Source organism: Cherax quadricarinatus, chromosome 55 (assembly GCF_038502225.1).
Source record: "Cherax quadricarinatus isolate ZL_2023a chromosome 55, ASM3850222v1, whole genome shotgun sequence".
NCBI lineage: Eukaryota > Metazoa > Arthropoda > Malacostraca > Decapoda > Parastacidae > Cherax > Cherax quadricarinatus.
The window spans coordinates 7370705-7389784 of NC_091346.1; the positions used below are offsets into that span (position 1 = coordinate 7370705).

Sequence of the window (19080 nt, forward strand, 5' to 3'; positions counted from 1 at the left end):
TAATGATTTAAAAAACGTTGCATTTAAAACAAATATTTATTTAATCTCTCATTTTTTGGGATACGAGTAATTGGTTAATATATAATTTATGGATATTATGTTTTAATGTTGTATTTACATTGGCCTTGTGATTCTTTATTCCATTGAGTGTGTATAAAGAACATGTGTGTGTGTGTGTGTGTGTGTGTGTGTGTGTGTGTGTGTGTGTGTGTGTGTGTGTGTGTGTGTGTGTGTGTCTGTGTGTATGTAGTGTACGTGTGTGTGTGTTTCACAAGCATATATTACTTATATGTGATTATTATAATTACAGTGACTCATCTGTATAATTGTGATGATGTCAGTGTTGAGACACTGAGAAATTCATCACTAACCTCTTGATATTATGTTACACTCTAGACTACCAACCTGCTTACCTACCTACCTACCTACCTACCTACCTACCTACCTACCTACCTACCTACCTACCTACCTACCTACCTACCAACCAACCAACGAACCAACCAACCAACCAACCAACCAACCAACCAACCAACCAACCAACCAACCAACCAACCAACCAACCAACCAACCAACCAACCTACCTGCATACCTACCAACCAACCCACCCACCCACCCACCCACCCACTCACCAACCAACCAACCAACCAACCAACCAACCGTAACCTGAACCCACCTACGAACCCACCCACCAACCCACCCTACCCTACCTACCAACATGTGCACCAACCCTATTCACCTTCTTACCCACCTCAATCCCATCTAACATCTACCTACCCACTCACCTACCCACTGACCCTCCCACCCTACCCAACCTACTCAATACTACACACCACTTACCCATCCCACCCACCACCCACCCACTCCAACCTAACCACACCCACATACCCACCCACCACCCACCTCCAACCCACCCAACCACCCACTCCCCACCTACCCACCCACCTACCCACCCACCCATCACCTATCCCAACCCATCCATCACCCTACCCACCCTACTGCCTCACTACCTACCTACCACCTCCAACCCATTTCACCACCACGTACCCACTCATGTACCGACCAACCTACCTACCTACCTACCTACCAACCAACATACGTACCAAACTACCAACCTACCTACCTACCTGCATACCAACCCACCTACCTACCTACCTACCAACCAACCTGCCTACTTACCTACCTACCTACCAACTTACATACCTAACTACCTTCCTACCAACCTACAGGTTTAACTACATACCTACCTACCTCCCTACCAACCAACCGACCTACCTACCTACCTATCTACCCCATTCTACCACCCATCAACCCACCACCTACCCTACCGTACATACCTACCTCACCATCAACCCACCTACCTACCACATCCATCAACCACGTACCATCAACATACCTACCTGCCTCCCACTTATCAACCCCCCACCCACCTCCCACCACTCCACCCTACCTAACAACCCTACCTCCACTCCTACCCTACCCATCCTAACCCACCTCAACCTACCCACCCACCCACCTGTCAACCCTACCATCTCACCTCCACCTCACCCATCAACCTACCTACATACCTACCTACCTATCAACCTACCTACCTACCTACCTATCAACCTACCTACCTACCTGTCAACCTACCTACCTACCTATCAACCTACCTACCTACCTACCTATCAACCTACCTACCTATCAAGCTACGTACGTACCTACCTACCTATCAACCTACCTGCCTACCTACCTATCAACCTACGTACCTATCAACCCACGTACCTATCAACCTACCTACCTACCAACCTCCCACCTGTCATCCCTCCCACCTCCACCCACGCATCCACTCACCTATCAACCCTACTCCACCCTATCAACCCTACTCCCACTTGCCTACCCACCCACTCATCCCACTCACCCTACTCATCCATCAACCTTCCCTACCCACTCACCTGTCAACCCACCTCCCTACCCACTTACGTACACCACCTTCCCACCTTACCATCAACCACACCATTCTACCCTACCTACCCATCAACCCTACTCCACTACCTACCCATCAACCCATCCCACCTCCACCTGTCCTACCCATCAACCCACCCACACCCACTCACCCACCTACCCATCAATCCATCCACCCACCCACCCCATCAACCCACCCACCTACCCATCAACCCACCCTACCTACCTACCCATCACCTATGAACCTACCCTACCACCTTATGAACCCACCCACCACTCCACCTACCACCATCCACCTCCACCCACTCACCCACCTACCCCCACCCACCCATCCACACCTCTTCCTACCCCTCCCACTCACCCATCAACCCACCCACCCATCAACCTACCCACTTCCACCCACCCATCAACCCACCTACCTATCAACCTACCACCCTACTCCACCTACCTACCCACCATTTATCAACCCCAACATCCACCTGCCTACCCATCACCCATCAACCCTACCCACCTCCCACCCATCAACCCACGTACCCATCAACCCACCCACCTACCCACCTGTCATCCCACCCACCATCCACCTACTTACCTGACAACCCACCCTCCCACCTACCTACCACCCACCAACCTTCCTACCTACCCATCAACTTACTACCTACCACACCTCATGAACCCACCCAACCTACCTACCTACCTATCAACCTACCTACCTACCTATCAACCTACCTACCTACCTGTCATCCTACCTACCTACTTAGCTATCAGCCTACGTACGTACCTATCTACCTACCTATCAACCTACCTACGTACCTACCTATCTACGTACCTATCAACCTACGTACTTATCAACCTACCTACCTACCTATGAACCTACCTACCTACCTGTCAACCTACCTCCCTACCTACCTACCTACCTACCTATCTTCCTACCTACCTACATATCAACCTACCTACCTACCTACCTACCTACCTGTAAACCCACCTCCCTACCTACCTACCTACCTACCTATCAACCTACCTACCTATCAACCTACCTACCTACCTACCTACGTAATTGTTTTATTGTCTCGTTCTACCCATGTTTTTGTCCAACAAGGTCATATGTCACACCTTTTTCATTTATTTAAGTTATTACTTGTTTAATGTTGTTTCTTAATGTTTTTTCCTTTTACAGTTCTTTACGTTTCTTTTTTATTATTTCTTCTTTTGTTGTTTCGTCCTGTTTGTTACTTTTCTTTTTATTTCTTCTTTATTATTTTCCCCCTTTAATAAATGTTTTAATTTCTTCTATTTTATTTTGTCTTCTTAACATTTCTTCTTGTTCATTATTTCCCTCTCTTTAGTATTCTATTTTATTTATCTGTGGATTAGTTTTGTTGGATGTGTTAAGTTTGTGTGTTATGTGTTGTTCTCCTCCCTAGGTGCGGCCAGCACACAACAGCTGCACATACTTGTGTTCCTCTCACGTAGGTTGACAACATTGTTTGAGCACTTCAGCACTGCTGTGTTGCAGAGTGTTGCACACTGCTTTATTGCTCTCCCACGGTAACTCTTACATCAGCCTCTCCCTCCGTGGCTCTTACATCAGCCTCTCCCACGGTAACTCTTACATCAGCCTCTGCCACCGTGACTCTTACATCAGCCTCTGCCACCGTGACTCTTACATCAGCCTCTGCCACCGTGACTCTTACATCAGCCTCTGCCACCGTGACTCTTACATCAGCCTCTCCCACCGTGACTCTTACATCAGCCTCTCCCTCCGTGACTCTTACATCAGCCTCTCCCACCGTGACTCTTACATCAGCCTCTCCCACGGTGACTCTTACATCAGCCTCTCCCACCGTGACTCTTACATCAGCCTCTCCCACGGTGACTCTTACATCAGCCTCTCCCACGGTGACTCTTACATCAGCCTCTCCCACGGTGACTCTTACATCAGCCTCTCCAACGGTGACTCTTACATCAGCCTCTCCCACGGTGACTCTTACATCAGCCTCTCCCACCGTGACTCTTACATCAGCCTCTCCCACCGTGACTCTTAAATCAGCCTCTCCCACGGTGACTCTTACATCAGCCTCTCCCACGGTAACTCTTACATCAGCCTCTCCCACGGTGACTCTTACATCAGCCTCTCCCACCGTGACTCTTCCATCAGCCTCTCCCACGGTGACTCTTACATCAGCCTCTCCCACGGTAACTCTTACATCAGCCTCTCCCACGGTGACTCTTACATCAGCCTCTCCCACGGTGACTCTTACATCAGCCTCTGCCACCGTGACTCTTACATCAGCCTCTCCCACGGTGACTCTTACATCAGCCTCTCCCACCGTGACTCTTACATCAGCCTCTCCCACGGTGACTTACATCAGCCTCTCCCACGGTGACTCTTACATCAGCCTCTCCCACCGTGACTCTTACATCAGCCTCTCCCACCGTGACTCTTACATCAGCCTCTCCCACGGTGACTCTTACATCAGCCTCTCCCACGGTGACTCTTACATCAGCCTCTCCCACGGTGACGCTTACATCAGCCTCTCCCACCGTGACTCTTACATCAGCCTCTCCCACCGTGACTCTTACATCAGCCTCTCCCACGGTGACTCTTACATCAGCCTCTCCCACGGTGACTCTTACATCGGCCTCTCCCACCGTGACTCTTACATCAGCCTCTCCCACCGTGACTCTTACATCAGCCTCTCCCACGGTGACTCTTACATCAGCCTCTCCCACGGTGACTCTTACATCAGCCTCTCCCACGGTGACTCTTACATCGGCCTCTCCCACCGTGACTCTTACATCAGCCTCTCCCACCGTGACTCTTACATCAGCCTCTCCCACGGTGACTCTTACATCAGCCTCTCCCACGGTGACTCTTACATCAGCCTCTCCCACGGTGACTCTTACATCGGCCTCTCCCACCGTGACTCTTACATCAGCCTCTCCCACGGTGACTCTTACATCAGCCTCTCCCACGGTGACTCTTACATCAGCCTCTCCCACGGTGACTCTTACATCAGCCTCTCCCACGGTGACTCTTACATCAGCCTCTCCCACCGTGACTCTTACATCAGCTTCTCCCACGGTGACTCTTACATCAGCCTCTCCCACTGTGACTCTTACATCGGCCTCTCCCACCGTGACTCTTTCATCAGCCTCTCCCACGGTGACTCTTACATCAGCGTCTCCCACCGTGACTCTTACATCAGCCTCTCCCACGGTGACTCTTACATCAGCCTCTCCCACGGTGACCCTCGCATAGTGACCCCTAACACAGTCACCCCTGACATGAACCTTTCAAGCAGTGACCCTCACATGAACCTCTCCCACAATGACCTTCATGAACCTCTCCCACAGTGACCCTCACATGACCCTCTCCCACAGTGACCCTCACATACGCCTCTCCCATATAGCGACCCTCACATAAGTCACGCTTTTTAAAAATATTTCATCATACTTTACAACCTTCATTTAACCTTTGTAGACGAATGGTTCAGAGAACCGACATGTTGATGAATTAGACACATGTGCAACTCTTGGGTATCTTTATTGAGGAAACGTTTCGCCACACAGTGGCTTCATCAGTCCATACGTAGGAGAAACTTGAAGAACAGGAGGAGAATGAGGTAATCAGTCCCTCAACTTTGAGTCGATGTATTCAGTCCATCAATCTTGAATAAAATGCCAGTCTATTCAAGATTGATGGACTGAACACATCGACTCAAGGTTGAGGGACTGATTAGCTCATTCTCCTCCTGTTCTTCAAGTTTCTCCTTTGTATGGACTGATGAAGCCACTGTGTGGCGAAACGTTTCCTCAATAAAGATACCCAAGAGTTGCACATGTGTCAGATTCATTTAACCTGTTTTAACAAATAATTATTTGCATTACCTTGTAGTTATCTTTGCTAACTTCTGTTATTAGTTTGTTATAGTTTTGCTAAATTAATCTATAACCAACATTATTATAAAGCTCCTCTAAATACAGAAGTTTTCCATTAATGTGAGTTGATAACTCAGACAAACATCTTCAGTCCGAAAAGTTCCACCTACACAGTAGACTTCTTCAGTCAGATACAGGGGTAGTAGAAGCAGTACAGATGTAATCAGTCCCTCACACTCGAAGACGTAGTTTTGAGGTGGTCAGTCCCTCAGCCTCCATAGTCTGGAACATTGTTCCAGACTATGGAGCAGAACTCTTCTCCAGGATGAGGGACTGACCACCTCAAAACTACGTCATCAAGTACGATGGACTAATTACATCATCTCTACATCTCGATTGCTTCTGTTGCCTGTGTACGCGACTGAAGAAGCCTGCTGTGTAGGTGAAAAGTTTGGGAATAAAGATACCTAATTGTTGTACATGTGTCTTACTTATAAACTTGTCAGTATTATATACCATTATCATATTTACATAAAAAGTGAATGAAAAAGTTTATTCAGAATTGAATAACACCTGGAACTGTCTTCATTGTGTCTGTTATTCAGTTACTGATGCATTTGTTCAACGGCATTGAGGAAAACTTGCTCTGTATAGACGAGAATAATAGTAACACTGACGCTATATCTTCTTTCTCTGTTTTATTGAAATTTTGAATTTTGTGTTTTATAGATGATTTTGTATTCATTCAAATAACATATATCTAGAATTTGTGGTCTGGCTAGAAGTTTTTGTACGTTAGTAACGTTAGCAGGACAACTACTAAATCTCGTGCTGATACACTAGTAACGTTGTTAGTAACATCATCAGGACTACTGAGTCTTGTGTTACTATACTAGTAACATCATCAGGACTACTGAGTCTTGTGTTACTATACTAGTAACATCAGCAGGACTACTGAGTCTTGTGTTACTATACTAGTAACATCAGCAGGACTACTGAGTCTTGTGTTACTATACTAGTAACATCAGCAGGACTTCTGAGTCTTGTGTTACTATACTAGTAACATCAGCAGGACTACTGAGTCTTGTGTTACTATACTAGTAACATCATCAGGACTACTGAATCTTGTGTTACTATACTAGTAACATCAGGACTACTGAATCATGTGTTACTATACTAGTAACATCAGGACTACAAAATTTTGTGTTACTATACTAGTAACATCAGGACTACTGAATCTTGTGTTACTATACTAGTAACATCAGGACTACTGAATCTTGTGTTACTATACTAGTAACATCAGGACTACTGAATCTTGTGTTACTATACTAGTAACATCAGCAAGACTACTGAGTCTTGTGTTACTATACTAGTAACATCATCAGGACTACTGAATCTTGTGTTACTATACTAGTAACATCATCAGGACTACTGAATCTTGTGTTACTATACTAGTAACATCATCAGGACTACTGAATCTTGTGTTACTATACTAGTAACATCATCAGGACTACTGAATCTTGTGTTACTATACTAGTAACATCAGCAGGACTACTGAATCTTGTGTTACTATACTAGTAACATTATCAGGACTACTGAATCTTGTGTTACTATACTAGTAACATCATCAGGACTACTGAATCTTGTGTTACTATACTAGTAACATCATCAGGACTACTGAATCTTGTGTTACTATACTAGTAACATCAGCAGGACTACTGAATTTTGTGTTACTATACTAGTAACATCATCAGGACTACTGAATCTTGTGTTACTATACTAGTAACATCATCAGGACTACTGAATCTTGTGTTACTATACTAGTAACATCATCAGGACTACTGAATCTTGTGTTACTATACTAGTAACATCATCAGGACTACTGAATCTTGTGTTACTATACTAGTAACATCAGCAGGACTACTGAATTTTGTGTTACTATACTAGTAACATCAGCAAGACTACTGAGTCTTGTGTTACTATACTAGTAACATCATCAGGACTACTGAATCTTGTGTTACTATACTAGTAACATCATCAGGACTACTGAATCTTGTGTTACTATACTAGTAACATCATCAGGACTACTGAATCTTGTGTTACTATACTAGTAACATCATCAGGACTACTGAATCTTGTGTTACTATACTAGTAACATCAGCAGGACTTATCATACTACACTACTCTTCCCTCTCAACATATTTTAAATATTTCCACATTGTTAGTGTCTTCTAGTTTACCTTCACGTTATAATACTCCTGATAATACGCACTTCATCTGTCTCCATAATAAAGTACGTCTCTGGGAACTTTTGTGTTCACTACTTAAGCAGTTTTTCGAAATGTCAAATTTACTTTTTATTTGACGAGATGAATCATAGATATTGACTTATTTGTTCTTTTGTATTATTTCCTGTTTTTTTAGTTGATGTAGTTTCTTCATCTTGGTGTATCCAGCTATTTTTATTTGGGAAAACAAGAATGTGTAAATTAGTGAGCGTGAAGTTTTATGGGAAGAAAAAAATCTAATAAATTAGTGAGTGTAAATGTTGTATAAACTATTAAAAATTTATTCTTTGAGCCATTTTATTATGTTTCATTTTATTATTATTATTATTATTATTATTATTATTATTATTATTATTATTATTATTATTGTTATTATTATTATTATTATTATTATTATTATTATTATTATTATTATTATTATTATTTTAGATACCGTCTTTGTATTACGTACTTTATTCTATTATTTCTCTAAATTGCTGTTAATAATCTATATGTTTTTCTTATTTGTTAACTTGCAGTTCTTGTTATTTGGTAGTTTTATCTGGTAACCTTCTTATCTGGTAGTTTTATCTGGTAACCTTCTTATCTGGTAGTTTTATCTGGTAACCTTCTTATCTGGTAGTTTTTGTTATCAGATAACTCTTATTTTCCTGAACCATCCTTCACTACCAGTGTTATCTTACTCTACTGAACCATCCTTCACTACCAGTGTTATCTTACTCTACTGAACCATCCTTCACTACCAGTGTTATCTTACTATCCTGAACAATCCTTCACTACCAGTGTTATCTTACTATCCTGAACAATCCTTCACTACCAGTGTTATCTTACTCTCCTGAACCATCCTTCACTACCAGTGTTATCTTACTCTCCTGAACCATCCTTCACTACCAGTGTTATCTTACTCTCCTGAACCATCCTTCACTACCAGTGTTATCTTACTATCCTGAACCATCCTTCACTACCAGTGTTATCTTACTACCCTGAACCATCCTTCACTACTAGTGTTATCTTACTATCCTGAACCATCCTTCACTACCAGTGTTATCTTACTATTCTGAACCATCCTTCACTACTAGTGTTATCTTACTATCCTTAACCATCCTTCACTACTAGTGTTATCTTACTATCCTGAACCATCCTTCACTACCAGTGTTATCTTACTATTCTGAACCATCCTTAACTACCAGTGTTATCTTACATGAACCATCCTTCACTACCAGTGTTATCTTACTATCCTGAACCATCCTTCACTACCAGTGTTATCTTACTATCCTGAACAATCCTTCACTACCAGTGTTATCTTACTATCCTGAACCATCCTTCACTACCAGTGTTATCTTACTATTCTGAACCATCCTTCACTACCAGTGTTATCTTACTATCCTAAATCATCCTTAACTACCAGTGTTATCTTACATGAACCATCCTTCACTACCAGTGTTATCTTACTATTCTGAACCATCCTTCACTACCAGTGTTATCTTACTACCCTAAACCATCCTTAACTACCAGTGTTATCTTACATGAACCATTCTTCACTACTAGTGTTATCTTACTATTCTGAACCATCCTTCACTACCAGTGTTATCTTACTATTCTGAACCATCCTTCACTACCAGTGTTATCTTACATGAACCATCCTTCACTACCAGTGTTATCTTACTATCCTGAACCATCCTTCACTACCAGTGTTATCTTACATGAACCATCCTTCACTACCAGTGTTATCTTACTATCCTGAACCATCCTTCACTACCAGTGTTATCTTACTATTCTGAACCATCCTTCACTACCAGTGTTATCTTACATGAACCATCCTTCACTACCAGTGTTATCTTACTATTCTGAACCATCCTTAACTACCAGTGTTATCTTACATGAACCATCCTTCACTACCAGTGTTATCTTACTATCCTGAACCATCCTTCACTACCAGTGTTATCTTACTATCCTGAACAATCCTTCACTACCAGTGTTATCTTACTATCCTGAACCATCCTTCACTACCAGTGTTATCTTACTATTCTGAACCATCCTTCACTACCAGTGTTATCTTACTATCCTAAATCATCCTTAACTACCAGTGTTATCTTACATGAACCATCCTTCACTACCAGTGTTATCTTACTATTCTGAACCATCCTTCACTACCAGTGTTATCTTACTACCCTAAACCATCCTTAACTACCAGTGTTATCTTACATGAACCATTCTTCACTACTAGTGTTATCTTACTATTCTGAACCATCCTTCACTACCAGTGTTATCTTACTATTCTGAACCATCCTTCACTACCAGTGTTATCTTACTATTCTGAACCATCCTTCACTACCAGTGTTATCTTACATGAACCATCCTTCACTACCAGTGTTATCTTACTATCCTGAACCATCCTTCACTACCAGTGTTATCTTACATGAACCATCCTTCACTACCAGTGTTATCTTACTATCCTGAACCATCCTTCACTACCAGTGTTATCTTACTATTCTGAACCATCCTTCACTACCAGTGTTATCTTACATGAACCATCCTTCACTACCAGTGTTATCTTACTATTCTGAACCATCCTTAACTACCAGTGTTATCTTACATGAACCATCCTTCACTACCAGTGTTATCTTACTATCCTGAACCATCCTTCACTACCAGTGTTATCTTACTATCCTGAACAATCCTTCACTACCAGTGTTATCTTACTATCCTGAACCATCCTTCACTACCAGTGTTATCTTACTATTCTGAACCATCCTTCACTACCAGTGTTATCTTACTATCCTAAATCATCCTTAACTACCAGTGTTATCTTACATGAACCATCCTTCACTACCAGTGTTATCTTACTATTCTGAACCATCCTTCACTACCAGTGTTATCTTACTACCCTAAACCATCCTTAACTACCAGTGTTATCTTACATGAACCATTCTTCACTACTAGTGTTATCTTACTATTCTGAACCATCCTTCACTACCAGTGTTATCTTACTATTCTGAACCATCCTTCACTACCAGTGTTATCTTACTGTTCTGAACCATCCTTCACTACCAGTGTTATCTTACATGAACCATCCTTCACTACCAGTGTTATCTTACTATCCTGAACCATCCTTCACTACCAGTGTTATCTTACATGAACCATCCTTCACTACCAGTGTTATCTTACTATCCTGAACCATCCTTCACTACCAGTGTTATCTTACTATTCTGAACCATCCTTCACTACCAGTTTTATCTTACATGAACCATCCTTCACTACCAGTGTTATCTTAATATCCTGAACCATCCTTCACTACCAGTGTTATCTTACTATCCTGAACCATCCTTCACTACCAGTGTTATCTTACTATCCTGAACCATCCTTCACTACCAGTGTTATCTTACTATCCTGAACCATCCTTCACTACTAGTGTTATCTTACTATCCTGAACAATCCTTCACTACCCGTGTTATCTTACTATCCTGAACCATCCTTCACTACCAGTGTTATCTTGCTATCCTGAACCAACCTTCACTACCAGTGTTATCTTACTATCCTGAAGCATCCTTCACTACCAGTGTTATCTTACATGAACCATCCTTCACTACCAGTGTTATCTTACTATCCTGAACCATCCTTCACTACCAGTGTTATCTTACTATCTTGAACCATCCTTCATTGCTAGTGTTATCTTACATGAACCACTCTTCACTACCAGTGTTATCTTACATGAACTATCCTTCACTACCAGTGTATTCTTACATGAACCATCCTTCACTACCAGTGTTACCTTACATGAACCATCCTTCACTACCATTGTTATGTTACATGAACCATCCTTCACTACCAGTGTTATCTTATATGAACCATCCTTAACGGCTAGTGTTACCTTACATGAACCATCCTTCACTACCAGTGTTATCTTACATGAACCATCCTTCTCTACCATTGTTATGTTACATGAACCATCCTTCACTACCAGTGTTATCTTTCATGAACTATCCTTCACTACCAGTGTATTCTTACATGAACCATCCTTCACTACCAGTGTTACCTTACATGAACCATCCTTCACTACCAGTGTTACCTTACATGAACCATCCTTCTCTACCATTGTTATCTTACATGAACCATCCTTCACTACCAGTGTTATCTTACATGAACCATCCTTCACTACCAGTGTTATCTTATATGAACCATCCTTAATGGCTAGTGTTATCTTATATGAACCATCCTTAACGGCTAGTGTTACCTTACATGAACCACTCTTCACTACCAGTGTTATCTTACATGAACTATCCTTCACTACCAGTGTTATCTTACATGAACCATCCTTCACTACCAGTGTTATCTTACTTGAACCATCCTTCACTACCAGTGTTATCTTACCTGAAACATCCTTCACTACCAGTGTTATCTTACCTGAAGCATCCTTCACTACCAGTGTCATCTTACATGAACCATCCTTCACTACCAGTGTTATCTTACCTGAACCATCCTTCACTACCAGTGTTATCTTAACTGAACCATCCTTCATTACCAGTGTTATCTTACCTGAACCATCCTTCACTATCAGTGTTATCTTACCTGAACCATCCTTCACTGCCAGTGTTATCTTACATGAACCATCCTTCACTACCAGTGTTATCTTACCTGAACCATCCTTCACTACCAGTGTTATCTTACCTGAACCATCCTTCACTACCAGTGTTATCTTACCTTAACCATCCTTCACTACCAGTGTTATCATACATGAACCATCCTTCACTACCATTGTTATCTTACATGAACCATCCTTCACTACCAGTGTTATCTTACGTGAACCATCCTTCACTACCAGTGTTATCTTACCTTAACCATCCTTCACTACCAGTGTTATCTTACGTGAACCATCCTTCACTACCAGTGTTATCTTACCTTAACCATCCTTCACTACCAGTGTTATCTTACATGAACCATCCTTCACTACCAGTGTTATCTTACCTGAACCATCCTTCACTACCAGTGTTATCTTACATGAACCATCCTTCACTACCATTCTTATCTTACATGAACCATCCTTCACTACCAGTGCTATCTTACGTGAACCATCCTTCACTACCAGTGTTATCTTACCTTAACCATCCTTCACTACCAGTGTTATCTTACCTGTACCATCCTTCACTACCAGTGTTATGTTACCTTAACCATCCTTCACTACCAGTGTTATCTTACCTGTACCATCCTTCACTACCAGTGTTATCTTACCTTAACCATCCTTCACTACCAGTGTTATCTTACCTAAACCATCCTTCACTACCAGTGTTATCATACATGAACCATCCTTCACTACCAGTGTTATCTTAACTGAACCATCCTTCATTACCAGTGTTATCTTACCTGAACCATGCTTCACTATCAGTGTTATCTTACATGAACCATCCTTCACTACCATTGTTATCTTACATGAACCATCCTTCACTACCATTGTTATCTTACATGAACCATCCTTCACTACCAGTGTTATCTTACGTGAACCATCCTTCACTACCAGTGTTATCTTACCTTAACCATCCTTGACTACCAGTGTTATCTTACGTGAACCATCCTTCACTACCAGTGTTATCTTACCTTAACCATCCTTCACTGCCAGTGTTATCTTACATGAACCATCCTTCACTACCAGTGTTATCTTACCTGAACCATCCTTCACTACCAGTGTTATCTTACATGAACCATCCTTCACTACCATTCTTATCTTACATGAACCATCCTTCACTACCAGTGCTATCTTACGTGAACCATCCTTCACTACCAGTGTTATCTTACCTTAACCATCCTTCACTACCAGTGTTATCTTACCTTAACCATCCTTCACTACCAGTGTTATCTTACATGTACCATCCTTCACTACCATTGTTATCTTACCTTAACCATCCTTCACTACCAGTGTTATCTTACCTTAACCATCCTTCACTACCAGTGTTATCTTACCTGTACCATCCTTCACTACCAGTGTTATCTTACCTTAATCATCCTTCACTACCAGTGTTATCTTACATGAACCATCCTTCACTACCAGTGTTATCTTACATGAACCATCCTTCACTATCAGTGTTATCTTACCTGAACCATCCTTCACTACCAGTGTTATCTTACCTTAACCATCCTTCACTACCAGTGTTATCTTACCTTAACCATCCTTCACTACCAGTGTTATCTTACATGAACCATCCTTCACTACCAGTGTTATCTTACGTGAACCATCCTTCACTACCAGTGTTATCTTACCTGAACCATCCTTCACTACCAGTGTTATCTTACCTTAACCATCCTTCACTACCAGTGTTATCTTACGTGAACCATCCTTCACTACCAGTGTTATCTTACCTTAACCATCCTTCACTACCAGTGTTATCTTACATGAACCATCCTTCACTACCAGTGTTATCTTACGTGAACCATCCTTCACTACCAGTGTTATCTTACCTTAACCATCCTTCACTACCAGTGTTATGTTACATGAACCATCCTTCACTACCAGTGTTATCTTACCTGTACCATCCTTCACTACCAGTGTTATCTTACCTTAACCATCCTTCACTACCAGTGTTATCTTACCTTAACCATCCTTCACTACCAGTGTTATCATACATGAACCATCCTTCACTACCAGTGTTATCTTAACTGAACCATCCTTCATTACCAGTGTTATCTTACCTGAACCATGCTTCACTATCAGTGTTATCTTACATGAACCATCCTTCACTACCATTGTTATCTTACATGAACCATCTTTCACTACCATTGTTATCTTACATGAACCATCCTTCACTACCAGTGTTATCTTACGTGAACCATCCTTCACTACCAGTGTTATCTTACCTTAACCATCCTTCACTACCAGTGTTATCTTACGTGAACCATCCTTCACTACCAGTGTTATCTTACCTTAACCATCCTTCACTGCCAGTGTTATCTTACATGAACCATCCTTCACTACCAGTGTTATCTTACCTGAACCATCCTTCACTACCAGTGTTATCTTACATGAACCATCCTTCACTACCATTCTTATCTTACATGAACCATCCTTCACTACCAGTGCTATCTTACGTGAACCATCCTTCACTACCAGTGTTATCTTACCTTAACCATCCTTCACTACCAGTGTTATCTTACCTTAACCATCCTTCACTACCAGTGTTATCTTACATGTACCATCCTTCACTACCATTGTTATCTTACCTTAACCATCCTTCACTACCAGTGTTATCTTACCTTAACCATCCTTCACTACCAGTGTTATCTTACCTGTACCATCCTTCACTACCAGTGTTATCTTACCTTAATCATCCTTCACTACCAGTGTTATCTTACATGAACCATCCTTCATTACCAGTGTTATCTTACATAAACCATCCTTCACTATCAGTGTTATCTTACCTGAACCATCCTTCACTACCAGTGTTATCTTACCTTAACCATCCTTCACTACCAGTGTTATCTTACCTTAACCATCCTTCACTACCAGTGTTATCTTACATGAACCATCCTTCACTACCAGTGTTATCTTACGTGAACCATCCTTCACTACCAGTGTTATCTTACCTGAACCATCCTTCACTACCAGTGTTATCTTACCTTAACCATCCTTCACTACCAGTGTTATCTTACGTGAACCATCCTTCACTACCAGTGTTATCTTACCTTAACCATCCTTCACTACCAGTGTTATGTTACATGAACCATCCTTCACTACCAGTGTTATCTTACGTGAACCATCCTTCACTACCAGTGTTATCTTACCTGTACCATCCTTCACTACCAGTGTTATCTTACCTTAACCATCCTTCACTACCAGTGTTATCTTACATGAACCATCCTTCACTACCAGTGTTATCTTACATGAACCATCCTTCACTATCAGTGTTATCTTACCTGAACCATCCTTCACTACCAGTGTTATCTTACCTTAACCATCCTTCACTACCAGTGTTATCTTACCTTAACCATCCTTCACTACCAGTGTTATCTTACATGAACCATCCTTCACTACCAGTGTTATCTTACGTGAACCATCCTTCACTACCAGTGTTATCTTACCTGAACCATCCTTCACTACCAGTGTTATCTTACCTTAACCATCCTTCACTACCAGTGTTATCTTACGTGAACCATCCTTCACTACCAGTGTTATCTTACCTTAACCATCCTTCACTACCAGTGTTATGTTACATGAACCATCCTTCACTACCAGTGTTATCTTACGTGAACCATCCTTCACTACCAGTGTTATCTTACCTGTACCATCCTTCACTACCAGTGTTATCTTACCTTAACCATCCTTCACTACCAGTGTTATCTTACGTGAACCATCCTTCACTACCAGTGTTATCTTACCTTAACCATCCTTCACTACCAATGTTATCTTACCTTAACCATCCTTCACTACCAGTGTTATCTTACCTTAACCATCCTTCACTACCAGTGTTATCTTCAGCAGCAGAACTTGATCACTTTAGCCTAGTGTATATTAATTTTATTTTATTATTGCTTGGATTCTAGTAAGCATTTTTACTAGTGATCTGTTGTGTGGCTTAACTCACTCTTGCCTCAGTAATGTGCTCGTGCTTACCTAATTACAACCATATATATATATATATATATATATATATATATATATATATATATATATATATATATATATATATATATATATATATATATATATATATATATATTATTTTAAGTGACACAAGACTGTAGTCTCACATTTAATTAATTAATAAACCGAGTACTGCATTCATCGACGAATATTTTTTTTTTACCTTGGTTTATGTTTTTTTTTTTTTTCAGTGAAAGATTTGAACATTGTTATTTTCTGTTTTTAAGTTTGTGTATATTTTGTTGTGTCAAAGGTGGTGGTTGAGCGTCACCTCTAATGGTTCTCTCTCTCTCTCGCTCTCCCTCACACTCAACCCTGACCAAGACCACACTTGTACCTTCTGTATCTTTATTGCAGAAATTTTTCGCCTGCACCACAGGCTTCTTCAGTGGAATACAGGCGAACACAACTCTGAAGACAGTAGTAGTAGTTTTGATGTAATCAGTCCATCATCTTTGTTGAGGGTGATCAGTCCCCCAAGCCTCATTTCAAGGCTTAGAGACTGATGAAGTTACATCTACTTCTGTTGTTTCAGTATTATATTCGTTTGTATTTGAAGAAATCTGTTGTGCAGTCGAAATGTTTGGGCAAATAAAATACCAAAATGTTCTATGTGTCAGTATTCAGTGTCGTCCATTATGTGATGCAGAGAGAGAGAGAGAGAGAGAGAGAGAGAAGCGAACATGTGTACGCGTGCTTTTCTAAGCGTGAGTGCGGGGTTGCTTTGTGTGCTTGGTTATGAACGCGCATTTTGTGTGTATGTGTGTGTGTGTGTGTGTGTGTGTGTGTGTGTGTGTGTGTGTGTGTGTGTGTATGTGTGTGTGTGTGTGTGTGTGTGTGTGTGTGTGTATGTGTATGTGTGTGTGTGTGTGTGTGTGTGTGTGTATGTGTGTGTGTGTGTGTGTGTGTGTGTGTGTGTGTGTGTGTGTGTGTGTGTGTGTGTGTGTGTGTGTGTATGTGTGTGTGTGTGTGTTTCAGTTATCTCCACAAAACAAGTCACTAACCTAACAAACATCTGTCCTTATTGCTAAGAAATTTGATATATACCTCTTATTCATTTCTGGTCAACTCATACACCTAAACTCACGCAAATACACGCAAGCCCACGCAGAATACCCGCACTTATACCAGCATATACACACGCACGTACACGCAAGCATACCTGCACAGGATTCACACACGAGACGTTATTAGCTTTATTATAAGTCCAGTGTTGACAGAAGACAGTGAGTTGTATAATAATAACAACACAACAATCTTGCTGTTCTCTTCTTACCTTCATCACTTAATAATCACTACTGCTGTGCTTGTAGAATGTAGAAGTCACAGAATGTGCAGCTAATCTACACTTTTCTTCGTGATTTAACTCTGGAATGCGTGTGTGTGTGTGTGTGTGTGTGTGTGTGTGTGTGTGTGTTTTCTATTTTAGCATTAATTTATGGAATAATAAAGAAGATAAAACTACCATGGCTGGAATAATTCACAAGTAACTCTCACCTTGGAGAGAAACCTCACGACGACGTTTCGAGAAACGACCAAAACGTCGTCATAAGTTTTTCCTCTCCTAAGATCAGGTTATTCGTGAAGCAGAATTTTTTCTTAATTTAAGATAATGCATATTTTTCACGGTTGATTTATGGGTAAATTTAAGATATGTATATTAAGATGTAATATCTTGATGACCATGATAGTTACAATCTTAAGAGAGGAAACTCACAGTCAACAACAAATTTTTAAACTCTCAAGCGTAAAGTTAACAATCTTATCATCATGGTATGTTTATAAGTCTGTGTAATAATATTTCTTTGTCTACGTAGCTTTGTTATTTTATATTAAAGATTAATTGGTGTTAGAGGTCAAACAAGTTAAAGATTAGGGTTGTTAATAAATGCAACATGTAAACAGTGTTGAAGAATGATCATCAGATTAGACAGTATTTGTTGTACCTCTGGCAGTTTACAGAAATTAACAATAACATCGTTATTATAGATAATCACCACATGTGAATTTTTGTTCCTGGCAAATCATTGCATAATACAGCATGTTGTATAAGTTATCTTGTATTATCAGTGTCTCCTTGACTTTAAGATGGAGTCGCTTGTGTATATATATGATACAGTATCTTGTGTCAGAGTTGAGTGACATCTGCACTGGTTACTCAACACTGACACCAACACTAAGACCACCAGTAACACCAGTACCACCAGTAACACCAACACCACAACACCAACACCAGTAACACCAACACCACCTGTAACACCAGCACCACCAGTAACACCAACACCACAAGTAACACCAACACCAGTAACACCAACACCACCAGTAACACACCAACACCAGTAA

The 19080-nt window shown here is 41.1% G+C and overlaps 1 protein-coding gene across 14 annotated transcripts in view; it reads left to right on the top strand.

Annotated features, from left to right (window-relative positions):
* nwk (nervous wreck) overlaps positions 1-19080 on the top strand; it is a 563357-nt gene that overhangs the window by 415079 nt on the left and 129198 nt on the right. For 11 of the 14 annotated variants that reach the window (XM_070096788.1, XM_070096797.1, XM_070096793.1 and 8 more), the window contains one exon: positions 3363-3407. The exons of the other annotated variants lie outside the window; for them this stretch is intronic. In XM_070096788.1, the coding sequence (XP_069952889.1) occupies positions 3363-3407 (45 nt within the window). The remainder of the gene's footprint in view (positions 1-3362; positions 3408-19080) is intronic. 14 annotated transcript variants of the gene reach the window in all.